Source organism: Bombyx mori, chromosome 6, assembly GCF_030269925.1.
Source record: "Bombyx mori chromosome 6, ASM3026992v2".
Taxonomy (NCBI): Eukaryota; Metazoa; Arthropoda; class Insecta; order Lepidoptera; family Bombycidae; genus Bombyx; species Bombyx mori.
Window position 1 is genome coordinate 9,998,836 of NC_085112.1, and position 20,489 is coordinate 10,019,324.

Sequence of the window (20,489 nt, forward strand, 5' to 3'; positions counted from 1 at the left end):
GCACGAAGAACAAAACGCTCAGCGTGGTTCGGTGGTGTCGGGTCAGTATTCAAAACCCTGTTCGGCACAGTAGACGAAAATGATGCGATCCGTTATGATAACGCCATTCGAGTATTACAAGATGATCAAAAAGATCTAGCAGAAAATATAAAACAAGGTATAGTAGTTACAACCTTTGCGCTTGACGCACTTAACAAATCTATTAACCAATTAATAGATAACGAAAAATCTCTAAATAATGCTGTTACTATTTTATCCGATAATCTAAAGAATTTGAGTCAGGGTTCCGCTACCCTTAATACTAAAATGAAAATGATGAAAATTGTAAATATCCTAGAAAATAGCATACTTACCCTGTCATTTAAATTAGAAGACATATCCAACGGCCTTATGTTTAGTAAAAACAATGTATTATATCCTGCAATTTACTCTCCTAAAGAATTTTATAATGATTTAGTTAATAATTTAAGATTTCTTCCTAACTCAAAAGAACTACCAATTCCATTAGATATAAGCAACGTCCATAATTTAATTGACGTCTCTAGTATTAGTTCATATTATTTAAATGGTAAACTTGTATTTGTTTTAAAACTACCTTTAGTATATCCTTTGGAATTTAACCTTTATCGTGTGTTGCCTTTACCTACCCCTATCAATAATAATTCCTACGCTATGATTATCCCTAACACAGTATATATTGGATTTTCCAAAGATAGAACTAAGTATTGTCATTTCGAATCATTTGATAAATGTAAATCCATTGGTCAAAATTATATTTGTGACCACATATATACACTATCTAGTGCAACTCACCCCACATGTGAAAGTGAAATCATTACTAAACATTTAACTAAATTACCTGATGAATGCCAAATTAAAGCCATAACAGGAAACATAGAAATGTGGCAAAAACTACAAGAAAACAAATGGATTTTTGTCATGTCCAAGAACTCCAAATTTACACTTGATTGTCTTGATGAACATATCTATGAGACAAATATATTTGGCACAGGTATCATTGAAATACCCATGGGTTGCACCGGATATTGCCGTGGTATTGAATTATTATCTAAAGAAACTATTCAGATTAATGTTACACATATTAAAATTGATTTTGATATTATAAGTAATCTTAATTTAAGCGAATCCAAGTTCTCCAATGTAATGCCAAAAGTAAATATAAAATATCCAAATTTTGATCCGTTACTAAACTACAATGAGAACTTTGATTTACTTAACCATAAATTAGAAAATATTATAAATAAGCCTCAACTTGTAAAAAATTATGAACACTACTATGTCCCGACTACCATGTATTGTATTCTACTCATATTATTAGTATTAAGTTATAAATATTATAAGTTTTGTAAACCTAGGTCCAGCGGCATCCTTCAATCTCCTTCCATCCACCTTGCTCCTGATAATCCCGAACCTGAAATTGAACTTACCTCACCTACCTCTCCTACTCCAAGACTTCGCTTTTGATTCCTAAACTTCACCCTTAAGGTGTAAGTTTAGTCTCATCCGGGGGGCTGTTATATCCGGGCTTCGGTACCGTAGATATGCAGACCCTACCGTATTCCTGCTGCATCAGCTCTCCCGTAACCTTATCCACACCATACCTCATCGCAATCCCCACTCACTCAATCAGTTCGTCTCCATCCTTCGCCGCGCTCGCGCCTATCATTTTTTATTAAATCCAGTGTGAATCATAATTTAGTTTTTTTTAAAAAGAAGTTCATAGTGTCCCGTATAACAGAACGCTGCCGAACGCGGAGGCCGATTGTGCCTCTTTGTCGCTCGTTGCGCGCTCTCGCTTGGACTTCAAGCCTTAAATGGAACGCCTCAATGAGTCATGTTTTTTCGTGCGTACAGCCGGCTCCATCGAATTATAAGACGTTGTCACGTCAAAAATATTTGCCGTAAGCCTATCACGGTAAAAACATAAAAACAATCCTTCACTCATGATGCGTGGAATATGTTAATACTATTACACAACACAGATCAAATTTTAGATCTTCTTAAAATTTAATGTAAACAAAATCATCCCACGCTTTTGTATACCTGAAGGGGAAACATCGCGTTGGTGTTTCTACTCAGTATGACGTCAGCTGGCGCCACCACTTACCCGTCGGCAGGTATCCCATTAAGTTGTCTGGCGCTGCGTGGGCTGCATTATAAGATGTGGAAAATGAATGTTCAAGAAGGTTGTCGATCGATTGCTAAATTCAAACTCATTTTAATCTAAATACAATAATTTTTCAATTTATATAAACGCATTCCACCGCTTGGTACAAATGTTAGAAATTTCACACATAATGCATAGCTTTATGTAATGCTTTAGTAATGTTTCTAAGTCCATTCTATTATTGTTTAGTTATTGTCACTCCCAGTGCTATCGAAATTTTAGAAAACCATTCACTATAGTCACTGATTTTTTTCTTGCCTCATATGTTCATCCGCATTTGAATGTTTGAGAAAAACTGTTACTATTCCTATAAAAACCGTTTTCTCGTAGGAATTGGGAATTACACTGCATACCTCAAACCAGGTACAGTATTCTAGTTGCTCATAGGATTCGGTAACCACTTACCGCCTTAAAAGAAAAGTTTTACTTTGTAATTAATTAACATTCTAATTTCGAAAAAGCATACTAATATTGCTGAAATCAATTAATACTATATAAATAGATTCAGATACCTACTCACTTGAAAAGGAATCATTAGAAGCGGTACGTAAAAGAATATTCGCTGCCCTTAAGATATAATAGTAAGCCGACATAAGTATCGACGGTTGATTTAGTAAGGCTAGCTATTTACGACTCGTATATCGTGACCTACCTTCTGCGCTTTCTGTCGGTATTGAGTTGACTTACCACTCAGCATCACATAATCTCTTTATTTGGTTATCATGAAGGTGACTAAAGTATTCACCAAATAACGGTTACCAGTCACAAATAAAATGCGACAGCAATCTATACTTTACCGTTCGAAAAGTGGGGCAGCCATTATACATGCAATATAGATGAGACTTCAATATCATATCTCAAAGTGGGTGGTGGTATTCATAGTATACATGTTAATGGCTTGTCGATAATGATAGTCTAGTTGATAATGATAGTTTTCTATAATCACTTTACACCAAATGGGCTGTGAGATCGATATAGATACATAATGCATGCTACTACCGGTAGCAAATAGATTTGATAGCAGTGGATAGTCTGCCCAGTGATAACAATCGGTAGCTGGCTCCAACGATTCTGCTCATGTACTATGCTGAAACAACCACGGTGTTACTATACTGAGACCTTAGAACTCATATCTCAAGGTGGGTGGCGGCATTTACGTTGTAGATGTCTATGGGGTCCAGTAACCACTTAACACCAGGTGGGCCATGAGCTCTTCCACCCAACTAAGCAATAAAAAATTATAATAAAATAAAACCTTTTTTGCGTAAAAGCTGAGTCTACTATGAGATACCCACGTTAAGGAGGCGCACGTGGTATATGGGATTCTAATTAAGAGACTCGTCAAATGTATCCTACACTCTCGCCCGTACTCTTGTATCTGCAGTGACACAGCAGTCGATACTATAGACAATATATTTAGTTGTACTGAGGCTTCAGAGAGAAGACCATGGTAGGTTGCCATGTTACAAAAAAATATATTGACGAATTGCCCTCTACGCCCGAGAAATTTTAATTTTATCAGTACTATATTTAACTATCAATGAAAGAATTACAATTATAGTTTAATGATTTTTTGTATTTTATCAAATTTATCACTTAAGACATTATAATATTAATAATATATAAGTCTTCATATCAATATACAAGTCTTTATTTGACACCACATGTACAGAGTAAGCATATAACACAAATAATAGACGGTGACATAAGCAAAGGGAGGGAGAGGAATAAGCAAACTAGCATGGACGGTGCTATATATCTTAATAAGCTTACATAAAAATATATACTTATATACACATGTGAAAAATAAATACAATATGAGATAGACTGACATACGATTAAATACAAATAAATACTAAAAATATGCAACTTATTATGATCACATAATATATTTTTCTATAAATCTGTTATTTAATGGACAGCTTTAGATGAAAATTTTCCAGTGTTCGGCAGGTTCCGACATGCGCCGAACTGCCCCGAGTGTCTTTATTTGCAGTTGCCATTCGTGGTCGTAGCCGTTCCCGCTGTAGCACGCCAGTCGTTTCGTAGCTCTCGTAGACCTCGGTCTACGCGCCCCTACAAACAGCTGCTGTTTCATGATTGGTATTCAAATTTAGCAGTTTCATTTTTATGAAGTAGGTAATAATTATTACCAGTATTAAACTTTTTAATGGTTCAATTAAATTAATCGGTGTTAAATTGGTTTAAAATTGTGCTTGGATTGGATACTTCGCAACAGGTAAGACTAAATAAATATTATAAATATTTTTTTATTAGATTTTTTTTGTCCTACTGTTTTTATTTTAAGTAGAAATATAGTTTTCATTTCTTATTTATTAGGAACATTGAGTTATTTAATTTATTTAAGATGCATACTTAAACGATTAAATAATATCTTATTTTTTTCATTTAGAAGATTTTTTTAGAGAGATTTAGTTATTTCTTTGCTCATGTTGTGCCCTCTTTTCTGATCTTGGTACAAAATTTGTAGATTATAGTATTTACACAGATTATATAGTGTTATAAGCGCTACAATATGGCCTTATTTAAACGAGAATCGTGGATAATATTTTATATGTAATTAGTAGCAGAATAGCGATGCTCCTAGCACTGCCAGTGTCCGTCCGCTTTCCATCAAGTTGACAGCAAGTCCGTCAACTTTGACTCTATACCTTTGGGTCCATATAATTCAGTTAAAAGTAGAGTTTACGTCTCCCTGTTTTTAATTATTCACCGTTACTAGTGGACATCGTGGATTAATATAGACACGTCGAAACCCGACGCCAAGAAAAATGTCCTGCTGTATCACCATGCCGTTAAATAATTGACATTAAATTATACCAATTATTAATTGTCATTAATGAATAATAATTATAATTATTAAATTTTAATTGCAAAAAAAAGGAAATTTTAAACAGATCATCTTCAAGTATGTTGTACATTTACGTAATAATTTTGCGCACAACGCTCAGATGAAACAGTAATTGTAATTTTAATTATTTCAATTCGATTTAAGCTTTTCTTAACTGTAGAGAACTGAGACGTAATAATATCTACAAGGCGAGTACGTGTTTTGTTTACGTATTGAGTGGGATTTTGTTTTTAAACACAAGTATCATTTGTTGAGCATATATTCTTAGATCCTTGGTATGAACATGATCGTTTTATTGTTTCTCATGAAACTTTCGACTTTATTATTAGTTGGAAGATTTCTGGTTTTAACCGACTTCAAAAAAGAGGAGGTTCTCAATTCGACTGCATGTTTTTTTATGTTTGTTAACTCATAACTTTTGACTGGGTGTATCGATTTTGATGATTCTTTTTTTTAGAAAGCTGACGCTTCCTGTGTGGTTCCATTTTAATTTAGTTTAGTTCTAATAATGGTATCCATGAGAAAACCATATAAGTCTTAAATTTGCATTAAGTACGTGCGCGACAAATAGATGAATGAACCAACCGATTTCGATGATTAAGGTTTTTAGTGTATATTATTTTCTTTTGGAATATCTTTTTTTTTCGATTTGAAATCGGTTTTTGTTAAAGCATGTCTATTTACAATTATTTATTGATATCATCATCAGACATCAACAACGCTAAAGCCGCTACGTAAAACGAGTCATGAAGGAAACAACTGTAATTCTCAGTTTTATAGTACAACAATAATGGATCAATGCACGAAAGGACGATGCGCTAAATTATTTGTATATACCTTTAACATTTCGCGATCAAGAATATTTTTGTACTTATGCGATTAAATACATTACCAATACTGATATATCTGTAACTCATTAAATTTGAGAATCGTTGTTAAAAAAACCATCAAATAAAAACATTTCCGAGGAATCTCAGCGAATCTCTCAAGCGCACTTACTCTTTTTCCTCTAGATTTTTACTGGTGGTAGGACCTCTTGTGAGTCCGCGCGGGTAGGTACCACCGCCCCGCCTATTTCAGCCGTGAAGCAGTAATGCGTTTCGGTTTGAAGGGTGGGGCAGCCGTTGTAACTATACTTGAGACCTTAGAACTTATATCTCAAGGTGGGTGGCGCATTTACATTATAGATGTCTATGGGCTCCAGTAACCACTTAACACCAGGTGGGCTGTGAGCACGTCCACACATCTAAGCAACAAAAAAAAAAGATTTTATCGAAACAAAGATGAGTCTCTAAAATTTTCAGATAAACACATCAGAATTGTATTATGCATTGAAAGTACTCCCTATAATTAATTAGCTCGCTTTGAGACCTCGTCTCTCCTCGTGGGGTACAATGTTTTTTTTGTTTAGAGCGTACCGGTTTGAATGTGTCTGCGATGACGTCATACAAGCCTCTCATCCTAAGGGTCGTGTTAATGAACGCAGTGACGGCTTTTGTGTTTTAATTACATTCAGGCCGGATTAAATTGTACGTCTTATATGAGGCCAGGAAACCTTTTCATTGTTCTGTTTGTTCCGTACGTGGTTGGTTGTATATGAAGATTATTTATCGTTGTTACATTTTTCATTGAGGAATACAATATTTTGTCGTAACGTCACAATCGCTAAAGTTTTTAGCTCAAATCATCGTTCGGTAGAGTCAGTATGAATTTCGTACTGTTATACGGGTTCTGGATATTCCCTTTTTTTTAAAAAACTTTTAAACCAACAAACGTGTTGTCGCGACGGAGATTGAAAATGGACTGAGGCTAATGGGAATTGTAGTTTACTGCTGGCCACTAGAAACACTGACTGAGCAGGGAAATAGGGATGTGTCAGCAGTAAAGGGTACAGGGCCGTCTTATAACAGTACGCTCTATTTGTTAAATAATTCGTCCTGCTTTACCGTCAAAGATAAAAATAAACTGTAAGCTATTCGATAAACAAACAATATGATATCAGTTAACTTCAGTCTCGTTATATATAGTAACATTGTTATATATAGTAACTTTGGAACCTAGTAAATTTGCTTAGTACAAAGTAAATTCATTATGCTCAGAATTTTCTCAAGATAGTTTCATTTTCGTACTGAACCTTACAAAATCTAATCACGTCTTAACTAACTTGCCTAAAACCTCTGGGGCATAATTAATAAGTTGGTAAATTTATAATTGAATTCTGATACTTCGAATTATTTCTGAACTTCAGGTATATTTAAATTAAGGATAATTAAAAGAGACTATAACCGTTTTTTTTAAGCAGTTTCTCCTCTACGTGGCGGAATAAATAATGCGATTTTCAACTTTAAGATTATAAGGAATATACGTAATCAAATCAAATCAAATAAAAATTTTTTATTCAACATAAATGAAAGTACGTACTTGTTAAACGTCAAAAAGAACTACCTACAATTCACAAAAACTAGCCTCCGTCCTGAGAAGAACTGGCAAGAAACTCAGCGGGCATATTGTCTTTTTTCTTTTTTTTTAATATTAGTTTTTTTTTTTTAATATTATTTTTTACAATGAGTATTATAACGTAACAATTATTGCAATATTGAAATGCCCGGAGCGAGCAACTCATTCCCACTTTGTGCAATCTTCTAGATAATCATTGACTTTATAGTACACTTTATGGCACAGATGTTCTTTAATAGTTTTCTGAAGTCTATGTATATGTAGGTTCTGAACATCTTGTGGAATTTTGTTGTACAGGCGCACAGACAAACACCCGAATGAATTTCGTATCTTATGTAACCTACTCATCGGCACAACAAGCCTGTGTTTGCTTGTGTAGCTATTGTACTCCATTATTTTATCGATAAACTTATTATTATAAATTGTTAGTAATAATTATTTTACTGGTTTATTTAGTAATAATTATTTACTTATTTATTTATATATGAAAAAAAGGCATGGAAGTGAGCGAGTATGACCTGAAAACTTAGGCTCAACTCAGTATAGCATCTCAGGATAGAAATTCCTGCCGCTGACAAATTAGGAGACTTGATCCCAGCTAAACTGCGATTAGGAAAAGAAAAAGGTAGCGGAACGCTTTTTGAGTCGAGTCGGTAATAGCTACCAGCCAATATTTGTCGTGAAGCAGTAATGCATACAGGGGTGTCTCAGTCGTTATCTATACTAATATTATAAAGCGGAAGAGTTTGTTTGTTTGAACGTGCTAATCTCAGGAACTACTGGTTCGATTTGAAAAAATCTTTCAGTGTTAGATAGGCCCATTTATCGAGGAAGGCTATAGGATATATGGCATCACGGTAAGACCAATACAAGTGGAGCACCAATATAGAATGTTTTAAAATAGGGGTTTAAATAGCTTCCTTAACATTCTATAATTCAAAAATATTTTCTCTTTCTACGTAAATGAAGTGGAGGGTAAAATTTAGCGTTATGCCAAAGTAACTATTCCACGCGGACGTAGTCGCGGGCAAAAGCTTGTAAAATATATTTGGGACTGACCTCATCTCAAAAAGGGTGGTGTCTATTTGTGATGGTCAAGGCAATATCAATTGGCCGTGATCTCGTCCACCCCTATTGTGTAATTTACATAATAATATTATAATTATTCAATCGTTTCTCGAACTTAACTTCGTTACTTTCCAATACATTACTCCTTGGAACTAATTCACCTAAATATACGTTCAATATAACATGAATAAATATGAATTCAGTAAATTCACTTGACATTTTCCCGTGACATCGTGTAAACAAAACGAAATTACATTTCCGATTCCTTCGAAGCATTAATAAAATCGTATCGCACGTCTCTCTGACAGTACTAATGATTTAACGAATAAGGAAAACAGAATCACCTTTGACGTGTAATTTTTTAACGTTATTTACTTCTATTTTCACTAATACGACATTTTCAATAATTTTGATAGCCGATTTATTTATTTATTTATTTATTGCATTGACGGGTGGGCGAGCTCACAGTCCACCTGGTGTTAAATAGTAACCGGAGCCCATAGACATCTACAACGTAAGTCGCCACCCACCTTGGGATATGAGTTGTAACGTCTCAGCATAGTTACAACGGCTGCCCTACTTTTTAAACCGAAACGCATTACTGCTTCACGGCAGAAATAGGCAGGGCGGTAGTACCTACCCGCGCGGACTCACAAGAAGTCCTACCACCTGTAAACCACCAGTATATTATACATACGTGAACTCTTAACGTCACTGCCGATAAACACAATAATATTTATTTTGCTAGATTATATGTCGAATTTTATTATAAGCTTTCGACATTTAAACACAAAAGTTAAAATTCGGGAACTAAAATAGGCATAAAATAGGAGATAGCATCTACTCAGATCACGGTGACTTTGAAAAAAGATTCTTAATCCGACCAGAAATCGATTCTGGGAACAGTGCAATATCACCAACTAAAAGCAATGAGGCGATCTTATATTACATAAATGTACTCTTGGCGCACGTGTCATTGACAGGAAGAGGGTTAAGTATTAAGGTAAACATGTTATATGTTGACAGGAGACCCTATAACGATTTTTGTTATAACATCCAGTCGCCATCTCAGAGTATTTATTTGTTTGTAACAAACATATCAGACACGTAATTTTGTTTATTCGACAAAACATTTTTTTTATTATTTACATGTTTGGACGGTATTCCCCCCGGGTGCTAAATGATTAGCCGAGCCTATAGACATCAACAATGTAAACGAGCGATTTATATTGTTACGCGCTGGGGTTCGGGGTAAATAAAAAATTCTACCGAATTACAAGCTAACACTGTATTAGCACTAAGAACACTTAAAATACTCGACAAATACCTTAAAACTCTCACTTCGCTTCTTCCGCTTTGCTTCAGGTGATCTGTTCGCTGTTTCGCTTCGAGTAGTTCCGATTACTGACTGTCTGCGTGCCATCTCTGCAACGCTTTCATAGCCGATACCACAGCTCTAGAATTATCGAGAACGTTCCACACATTTCGAGTTACCGCTATCTGACAATAGATGGCGTTGTACTTCTCGAGCGTTCTGGGTGCTACTAGATCCTTCGATATTCGTTCGAATATTCGACGATAGATGGCGTTACTCTTACCGGCGTAACAATATTTATAATTTATATCTATAACCAGCAATTACGGAATTTTTACGGGATTCATTTGTACTAACTATGGAAGTAATTCGCATCGGTCAATACGAATGTATACTTCTAGCTACGACTACGATTTCATTCGCTTATTTCTTAAGCTATTGAACGATCTCACGGCCTTGCAGCATTGCATAGTTACTGGACCCCATAGACATTAAAATTTTAACGGCGTCATCAACCTTGAGACATGAGGTCGAAGTCTCAATTATGTTGTATAACGGGTATCCCATTCTTCTGATCGAAACCCAATACTGCATTGCGGCAGAAATAGCCAGGTTGATGATATATATCGCTGCGAGCTTACCACAACTAATAATGCTAATTTTACTTCTTTGCGGATTAATTTATTTGTAACAATAACAGCTTAAGGCTGGGCTTAGGCTATTAAAATTAATGAGAATTTAGATGCGCCAAAAATCTAATTTTAGTACTATTTCCCCCTAATGTTTGTAACTAAGCTAGTCAATGTTCCAACGATGTTATTTGTGTAGGCTGTAAATGAACACCTGAAATGGGCAGCCTTAAATCTTACTACTTTATGGTCCAACGTCACATGATACACAGAGCTTACATGACCAGCGCGGCACATATTAAATTGTGCCCTAGTAAAATGTGCCGTAAGTTGTTAGATTAAGGTTCACATTTAAGAATATTAAGTTTTACAGCAGAAACTTTGGATATTTTCACCGTAGACGTGCGGATCAGTTCACGGTTCACTTAACGTTAAGTAGCTACAGGGGCAAAGGAAAAATACCTAATGAAATCAGGCAGTAAAAAATATAATTAATTGTTTGGTATTCTTTTGGGCTTTCGCGAGTCTTAGATATAATTACAGCTACACAGAAATATGTGAAATGAAACATTAAAGTTATTCTAGAAATATAATTTATAGAAAAATAGACGGTAGTCCGCATAATATTGGAATAACAAACACCTTAATCGACTGTGACCAAGAAAACTTTAAACAATTCGAGATATTATAATTTACTGGTGGTAGGATCTCTTGTGAGACCGCGCGGGTAGATACCACCCTACCTATTTCTGCCATGAAGTAGTAATGCGTTTCGGTTTGAAGGGTGGGGCAGCCTTTGTAACCATACTTGAGACCTTAGAACTTATATCTCAAGGTGGGTGGCGCATTTACGTTGTAGATGTCTGTGGACTCCAGTAACCACTTAACACTAGGTGGACTGTGAGCTTTTCCACCCATCTAAGCAATAAAAAATATATATCAAAAAGGAATGTTAATAAAAACGATAGACGAAACCGCCAAAGTACTTTTAATTATGAATTATTCGATTTAACAGTGGCTGTGATGTACTGTGAGTTTAATAGACACGAGTGATGCCATAAATTTTGTTGTCCCCTAAACGAGTGCCCAGCCTTTCTCTTTCCGGTTGTAACAGGAAAATCCTTGCGCCTGTTGACGCGGAAACTCTTGGCAACTTTACCGCTACGTCATTTTTGTTAGTTGTTTTACTAAAAAGTTGGGTAAGGCAGCGGTCATTTATCTCGGCTGCCACCCACACGTGACGACCCTCTTTTGCTTCATTTGTGAGATATCTCTGAACCGATCGTAGCGTTAGATAATCCCGTAATATTGGCTAACAGTCTATTGAGATTGTTTCAAAGTTTACATTTGATTTACACGGGTTCATAGCAACGTCTTATCCATTTTTGGAGCGGATAAATTATGGGCTCTGTTTCAAAGGATATGAATGGTCCATTGTTCTATTTATGTGAATTGTTTAGAATGACTCAATTAAATAGCCTTTGAATTTGATATTAATGTTTTCAATAATGTACGTATTAAATCATATTGGAGAAATACTATAATTTATTGGATATCTTTTAGTTCTACAGATTTTTTAAATATTACTGTAGCCGATTTACTATAGTCTACTGTTTTAGCTGCTTACTAATGTGTAATTAATTATACGATATTTGAATACTTATTCACTCGAGGACTAAAAATAACTAATCATACTAACAAGTTTTACCGTGAAATTGAATCTTGTGCTTCATACAATTAAGCTCACAATACAATAAAGTCGAAAGAAATATAATTTTCATCGTTCTCATCGATTACCGTGACCTCAGTTACTCTGCTCAAATTTCAAAACGAAATTAAAAGGAACTCTTCAATCGAATTACCCAATTACCAAATCGATATAATCTTTTATCATTATCTAAATGAGAAATTTGAGGATAGAATTTCAGTCGAACGAATTAGCTTTTTCAATTTATTAGTCTAATTCTTATATGTGAGCAAAAGAATTTTTGCGTGATAACGTCTCAGTCCTCCTTTTGTTTAAAGGTTACCGAAGTTATCACAATTACCTTCACAATATTGAGACATGAGATCGAATGAATCTTTTTTTTTTTTTTTTTTTATGATTGAAGGATTACTTGTGGCCCGGAGGCCTTTCCAGTTTCACCAGGACAGGGTCGAATGAACCCACAACTGCTTCGCGGTATGCACAAGCTGATTCTGTTGTAAAGTGCCTTCTCTTAAAATATTTTCTTTGGTATCTGCGAGTCGTCACAGTAAAAACTCCGGATCGACGAAAACTGTACAGTATTCGAAACGGGTCGAAAATAATGGAATGAAATTTAATTAAAAACACGAGATTAAGATTAAGCTACAAAATTAGTTTTAATCACGCTTACTGTTGTCGGATATAAGTGTAAGAGTGGTAGCATAAGACTTCGTTCAATCACGATTCTGCAGGATAGCCGTCGGAGCGCCTTGGTTCCTTAGGAATGTGGATCTCCACGACGACCTGGAGCTCGACTCTTTTAGTAAGTATCTACAGTCGGCATCGCTGCGCCATTTTGAGAAGGCGGCACGACATGAGAACCCTCTCATCGTAGCCGCTGGAAATTACATACCCGACCCAGTAGACCGAATGGTAAACCGTCGACGTCGCCCAAAGCACGTCATTACGGATCCTCCTGATCCATTAACGGTGCTTTTAGGCACCACAAGCACCGGTCACCGTCCTCGTCGAACCCGTCGCTTGCGACGAAGGGCTCGACGAGCGAACTAACCCATAGACACAGCCCACTGAGTTTCTCGCCGGATCTTCTCAGTGGGTCGCGTTTCCGATCCGGTGGTAGATTCAGCGAAGCACTGCTCTTGCTAGGGTCAGTGTTAGCAACTCTCCGGTTGAGCCCCGCGAGCTCACCTACTAACGTTAGGGTGAAGCTGAAATAGCCTCTCAAGGCTATCAGCATAGGTAGGGAAAAAAAAAAAAAAAAAAATAAGACTTCAGACCTTCCTACCTTTTTTTTTCAACGCTGGAGAACTGTTCACGGATATCCGGTCAGGGGGTTAACAGACCGGCGGACTCCGGCGCCTCCTGAGAAGAAGGGGTAGATAAGGAAGGCCTTCTAACCTTCCTACTTAAAGTTTAAACATATTTTTTTTTTGTAAAAAATACATAATGATTCTAAAACTTTATTTCTGAATACAGTAATACCGAATACCGTTACAAGATTAAACAGACACTAGGAAACTAGACCTAATTGTATGATAAACAATCTCTACGTAGTTCTAAGTTCAACGTCACAAGTCAAGTCGTAACTTGATGAATTACCTAACTTAAAACGCGAGTTCGTTAAGTGGACATTTCTGTTGACTTTAGGAATAATTGATTATGACGAAAATTTGTTAAATAACTTTAATATTAATAATGAGTTTTGGCTTTCAGCATGAATCGAGAATTTATAATACAAAATTACAACAAAAACAAAACAAAAATTAATTTAGTCGAAGTCACTAAAATATGCAAAATATTAAGCATAATTTAAAAATTGCTTTTTTTTATTGCTTAGAGGGTAGGTATAGATGCTAAACATTATATCAAGGTAAGACTTATAACAATTAATTAAAAGTAAGGTAAGATACTCTGTTATTTAAAAGATACTTGTTTATTTTTAAATTAAAGGAGATGAACGAAATCCTGTAATTTTATTTTTAAATATTGTTACGTCACATCATGATATCACAAAGGAAAATGGTTCGCCGAGGGCGAAGCCTTATCCAATATTCTAGGAATTGTAATTACTTTAACATCCATCATTAAAACAGTAATTTGAAATGAATTTCTTTGTCTGGTTGTTAGTTTATCAGTTAATACATTTATTAGCATATTAAATTTAATGACTCTAGGGCTTTATTAGCGCGACAATTAAAAAAAAGATGCTTAGTTCCACATTTCTGTGTTTGTAATTGTAGTTTTAATTTTTTATTTTTTTATTGCATAGATGGGTGGACGAGCTCACAGCCCACCTGATATTAAGTGGTTACTGGAGCCCATAGACATCTACGGCGTAAATGCGCCACCCACCTTGAGACATAAGTTCTAAAAGGTCTCTATAGAGTTACAACAGCTGCCCCATTCTTCAAACCGAAACGCATTACTGCTTCACGGCAGAAATAGGCAGGGTGGTGGTACCTACCCGCGCGGACTCACATGATGTCCTACCTCCAGTAAAAGTGAATTGCTGGTGAGATCTTGATAAAATTTAAATGGAAACACACGAGAAGCACCAGCTTTACAATAAAAATCATTAAAATGGGTTCACCAAAGTGCAGAGAGAGAGGCTGCCTATTCCCGTTAATTTTATGTCTGGTCAGCGTAACTGTAATAACTACCAGAAACATGTTAAATCTAAAATTATGACAGTAATGCGACCATTTTATGAGACTACCGCTTACCGCGTACATATTCGGAACCTTTACGAAGCAGTCATAAAGCTCTCATACATAATATTGTATGGTCAAACAGAATCCTTCCTATGACCCCCATAAAAGCGATGCATGCCATAACTTGGTACAAAAGTTATGAGCCACATTTCCGCGCGAGTCTGAAAGCCTTATTATTATTATAGTATACGTGGGTAGATAAATAAATTTGTAATAGGGATTTCCGGATACAACACAGCTCTAAATTCTGTGCAGTGTATTTGAAGCTTGAATTCCAACTTTCCTATGGCGTTGTTGGTCTAATGGTACTGCCTATTTGGAGTTAGATTTGCTGTGGGAGTTTGTGTCTTTGTTAGTGGAATTTGATACTCTGGAACTGGATGTACTTGTTCATGTTTCATGCATAATATATTTTCCGTAACTATAACACATAGGTACTCTTATCTTAGACTGTTGAATTAATAACGTTTTGTTTATTGTTTAACATCAACAATCACTTAAGCTAGTACTTCAATTACAAATGATAGTACTTCAGCTCTTCGCCAACATGGTTGGTTATTCATGAGATTTTCTTTTGTTGAAACCACACGGGACCAGTTGCAATCATCGTTCAGTTAATTTCCTATTTCTAAACATGGTTTCCGGGCGGTTTTGAAGCGTGGGATAGCCATACAATACACGGTAGATGAAAGCATTCACTTTGTGATGAGATTCAGCAACCACTTAACACTGGGTGAGCTATATATATCCCCATCTAAAGCAATAAAAACCATAATGATGACTGATTTGTTTTTGTTATCTTTTCTTTTTTAATTTATTTGATCCAGCAGCTGTCTTATTCTTAGTTTGTTTGTGACGGTAATGTTATTATTTTGATATAATAATAAAATATTTTTTATTTCATTTATCGGCCTCTATCTTTTTGTCAACTTTTACTTTTCCATGCTTATTAATTTAGGGTCGTTATTTAAGTACAAACCGGCAATATAGCTCGTTTATATTAAAGTTAACTGCTATGCTATGCAATTCTATTCAGTTTGCTCTTGCAAGCAGGCTAAAATGGTCGCCCGGCTGTTTTCTTGTATTATGATTGTACTGTTAAAAGTGAGACTTTACAAATCATGTCTCAAGGTGGGTAACCACTCCGGTAAGCACTAAACACCAGGTCAGCTGTTAAGCCGTCCACGTGTTTAAGCAATAAAAAAATTGGTAACGTGACTTTTTTTAAGTGACCTTAAAAAAAACGTATGACGTAATACGGTGATTGGAAAAATCAGTTTTGCGACTCTATAAGTAGTCGATGGATTCCGTGCTTTAAAATCACTCGAAAATTTTCATTTCCCTCACACGAGTAGCGATTCGTAAGTACACATACACTATCCAAGACTTACGTCGTTTACTGGTCGTAAATAAAGATGAGATTTTCGCTTCAATATCTCCTCTGACTATCACTATTTTTATGATAAAACCGGACGAAAGTTATGGAACCTTCGAATAGTTTGCTTTAGTAGAATTTAAGTAGCACTAACGACATAAATCTTATTCTTTTATTTGTTCTGTGGCTTTTATTGGGGGGTCACGAATACCTTTGACAATGTCATAAAAAAAATTAAGTTTTTTTTTCTCAAAGAAAATCGTAATAAAGCAACTTCTCGCAATTCAGTTTATTGTAAGGAGCCCTACGGCATTATAATATGTTAGGGTTCTGTCGAGTAGTTATAAAGGGTTTTGGGATTGACCTGTTTTAGTCTTTTAACCTTTAGGTCAATCCTCTGTTATACACGGTACAGAGAAAACGTTCGGTGCCACTAAATAGTGCGGTTGAGATGACATATTAATATGGAGACTGGTGAGTCAACTTCGACTTCGTCAACGACTTCCTTCATCGCCAATGTGAGCGGGATCTATAATACTACGAATAGAATTATTATTTATTCGTAGCTATAATACTTTAATTTCCCGACCTACTTACCATACTACGGAATTGAAAATTACTATTTATAAATTATCGTTTTTTTTTCTTCTTTTCTTTCAAAACGCTGTCTTTCGCGGCTTGACTCTGCCATTGCCCTGGTATTGCTAAAGTCCATGGGCGACGGTCACCAGTCATCCTCAGGTGGGCCGTATGCTCGTCTGCCAACAAGGGCTATAAAAAAAAATTCTATTACTAAGGCGCCCGGATTGCATAACTTTGCCTTCTTTTGTTTGTTTATGTATGTTTTAGTCTTTAGGTCTCTTAGAAATATATTCATTCTTATTATCTTCAGATTCACATTTTCTAGAGTCTACTAGATATCTCTAAGATCGAAGAGAGAAATCGACATAATTACTTCAGTGTATCGCTTAGGGCACCAGTGACCTATACGGCAGTATATTATATTATAATCTAAGAATAAATTGCAGGCACGTCCGCATTGCTAAATAAAATTTTAATTGAAAGAAAAAAAAAATAGCAGCATTATTTCGTGTCGACGCTGAAAATTTGTATTGTTCCATTTTAATATTATGTATTGAAATTGCAAAGCTGTAATAATGGAAAACAGGCGAGTGCGACCAACCGAGATAACGGGCTATCGTACAGACAGAGAGTGTCATTATATTTGCCGATGCGGCAATTTATCTGCCGCGGCTTTTTGTTGCCGTCACTTGTAAACTATGAATATCGGAATCAATTCGAATGACGTCAATACCAAACAAAACGATATAATAACTAGTTGGCCCGGCAAAAGTTGTTTTGCCATGTAAATTATTTCTATGAAAGATAAATAACCTAGATACGGACTGCAGCGCCATCGGACTGATTTGTAAATTTAAACCATTCTAAAATCCTCCTGAAGGTACATAAAAAAATTCATTAAAATCGGTCCAGCCGTTCAGAAGTAGTTCAGTGACAAACACACGCGCAGAAGAACATAACAATATAACAGAACGATAACAATGAAACTTTTTGTTCACAGGTACAACGATGATCGAGTTCACAGTTTCGATACGTCAATCCATACTGTACTTGAAAATCATGAAGTAGACAAATAAATATAAACGAAGATCTTTAAAAATGGGTCGCAAAATGCTGCGTTATTATTTGGCAGCTGTGCTACTTCAAGTGGTGGCCGCGACAAACATTTCATGTCCGACTGACGCCAATTGTACTTGTGGCGGTACCTTGGCTATCGAGCTTGACTGCAATATCGATGGTGAGTTAATGAACTTTATTTTCATCAGTAAAATGCATCTTCTATCGGTAAATGTTAATGCGGTACTTACGTATTAACGCCACCGCGGCAAAAATTCTATTAAAAAGCCGATAAAAAGCAATCTTTATGTTTCTATATAGTAGCCTATCTTTTGGTTTTCTTATTGTTTGCTGATTTTTAGCTGATTTTTGAGCTTAACTTTGAATATGCCTTATCTCCGGCGCTGCGGGAAGAGCAGCCCTTCCGCCCTTGCGTGCCGAAGCACGGTCACTCGTGCTCCGCTTCCGGTTTTTATATACACTCTAGGGGTAGGGCAGACAAGACCAAGTGGAAAGCGGGGTGCTCTGATTCGCTTTTCCATATTTTTCGAATATCTATGCAATTTTATTACCAAAACACGAGCAATTTTACTATTGCTAACCATTAAATTTTTGCCGCGGTGGCGTTAATACGTAAGTACCGTTAATGCTTTTAAATACATACAGGCTTCGTTGTATTAAAACTAGTAGGACATTGAAATATTCACGCAAAGTTTGTCTTTCAGGAAGCGTTGTGAACATAAATCTAGTACCGGAGATTTACATCAATGTCAAATGTGAGAATGCAACGGCACTCGATTATAGCAAACTACCGAGATGTACAAATATAACTGATTCATTCCAATCCGTTAGCTTCAAGGACTGTCCATTACCGGAGACTTCTTTTAAAGATGTTTTAGACAACATGGGCGTCACTAAAACTATGGCACTAATCTTCCAGAATGCCAAGAATCTATCGGGATACTTAGATCGAAAACATTTCGCTGGATTACAAGATTTAACCAAACTATTATTGTCAATTAACGGAGTTATTCATCTACCAGACGACGCTTTTGTTGACATCAACAAACTTACTTGGTTGAACATAAGATCGAAAACTATATATCTGTCTGAGGAGCTATTTAAGCCCTTGGAAAGGCTGGAAACTTTAGAAATTAGTCACAACCACATGACTAATATAACTTCAAACTTGTTTTCTCATCTATCCTTCTTGAGGAAACTTTCGTTATGGCAGAGTAATGTTACCTGGTTTTCCCAGGACTTTTTCAACGGCGTAGACGTTCTCGAAGAATTAGATTTAAGTTCTAATGGACTTAACAAACTTCCGGCGACAATATTTAAGCCTCTCAAGAAATTAAAGAAACTCACTTTATTTTCGAACAAATTTTCATCTTTACCGAAGAACTTATTCATCGGCAACAACGAACTGGAAACTGTAGTTATTTTAAACAATGATGTTAAATTAAGGGTACTGCCGGAACGTTTGTTTGGAAATTTGCCCAATTTGAAGCAGGTTTACGTTCAACGAAGCGGTATCGAGGTCGTGCCACGCGACACGTTCAAGAACTCACCGGCAATTACCAACATATCGTTAGCGTTCAACGATTTAAAACGCCTCCCGGAGGAAGTGTTCAACAATCAGATCAATTTATTAAATTTAGATCTCAGTCACAACAAGATCTTTGATTTGGCAACGAGAACGTTTTCAACGTTGGTGCGACTCGAGATATTGAACTTGTGTAATAATCAACTTGTGTTTATTGATGGGTGAGTCGAATATTAATTCACAATACTATTGTAATTTAACTCGAAAACAGAGATTACATGTTTATTGTAATTTGATAAGTAAATAATTTGAAGATAAGTTAAGAAGAATTGAAGATAATGAAGATTTTTGTTTTGAGTTTGTTCTTTTTTTTTGTTTTGTTGTTGCTGTTTGTTATTCTTTTGTTAATGCACCTACCATGCATTATCTCTGCACCACCCTATGGCCGACTGGAAGAGAATGCCCATGGCATTAAGTCCGCCTGTGTACAAGTTTGGAATCACTCATACTATTTGAGCTGACGATTTGGAGATTAGAACGACAGTGGCATTCAATTCGAATATTTTTAAAGAGCTATTTTCTTTGTTGCAGATCACTATTCTCTTCTTTGTTAAGCCTTATCGACCTGAATATAGAGAATAATAATTTAAAGATTATTACGTCGGATTTGTTTCGGAACAACAAACAGAGGATGTCTATTTCGTTGGCAAACAATAATCTCGACTTCGAGCAGACAGTGTACGCGAACAACTGTTTGTCTCTGGAACCGAGATCGCCATTTGCAAATACTTACAACTTGAAGCTATTGAATCTGAGTCATAACGCGTTCAGGATCAGTTTCGTGGACTGGTGGATTAATGGTCATGAAACCGTTGATGTCAGTCACAATGCAATTAAAACTCTCGTGGTAAGCCAATGCGATTATCTTACAAATTTTAACAGTTAGAAATGAATCTCGATTATTATAATAGTAACATTTCTT

At 35.9% G+C, this 20,489-nt stretch overlaps 1 protein-coding gene across 2 annotated transcripts in view; it reads left to right on the top strand.

Annotated features, from left to right (window-relative positions):
- Positions 1-20,489, top strand: part of LOC101738250 (protein toll) — a 151,937-nt gene that overhangs the window by 129,978 nt on the left and 1,470 nt on the right. The window contains exons 1-4 of one of the 2 annotated variants that reach the window (XM_004925618.5): positions 4,187-4,427; positions 17,906-18,142; positions 18,687-19,728; positions 20,099-20,414. In XM_004925618.5, coding sequence (XP_004925675.1) covers positions 18,004-18,142; positions 18,687-19,728; positions 20,099-20,414 — 1,497 coding nt within the window. In that variant the 5' untranslated portion in view covers positions 4,187-4,427; positions 17,906-18,003. Of the gene's footprint in view, positions 1-4,186; positions 4,428-17,905; positions 18,143-18,686; positions 19,729-20,098; positions 20,415-20,489 lie in introns of those variants that run through there. The other variant, XM_062669105.1, reaches the window with a different exon arrangement.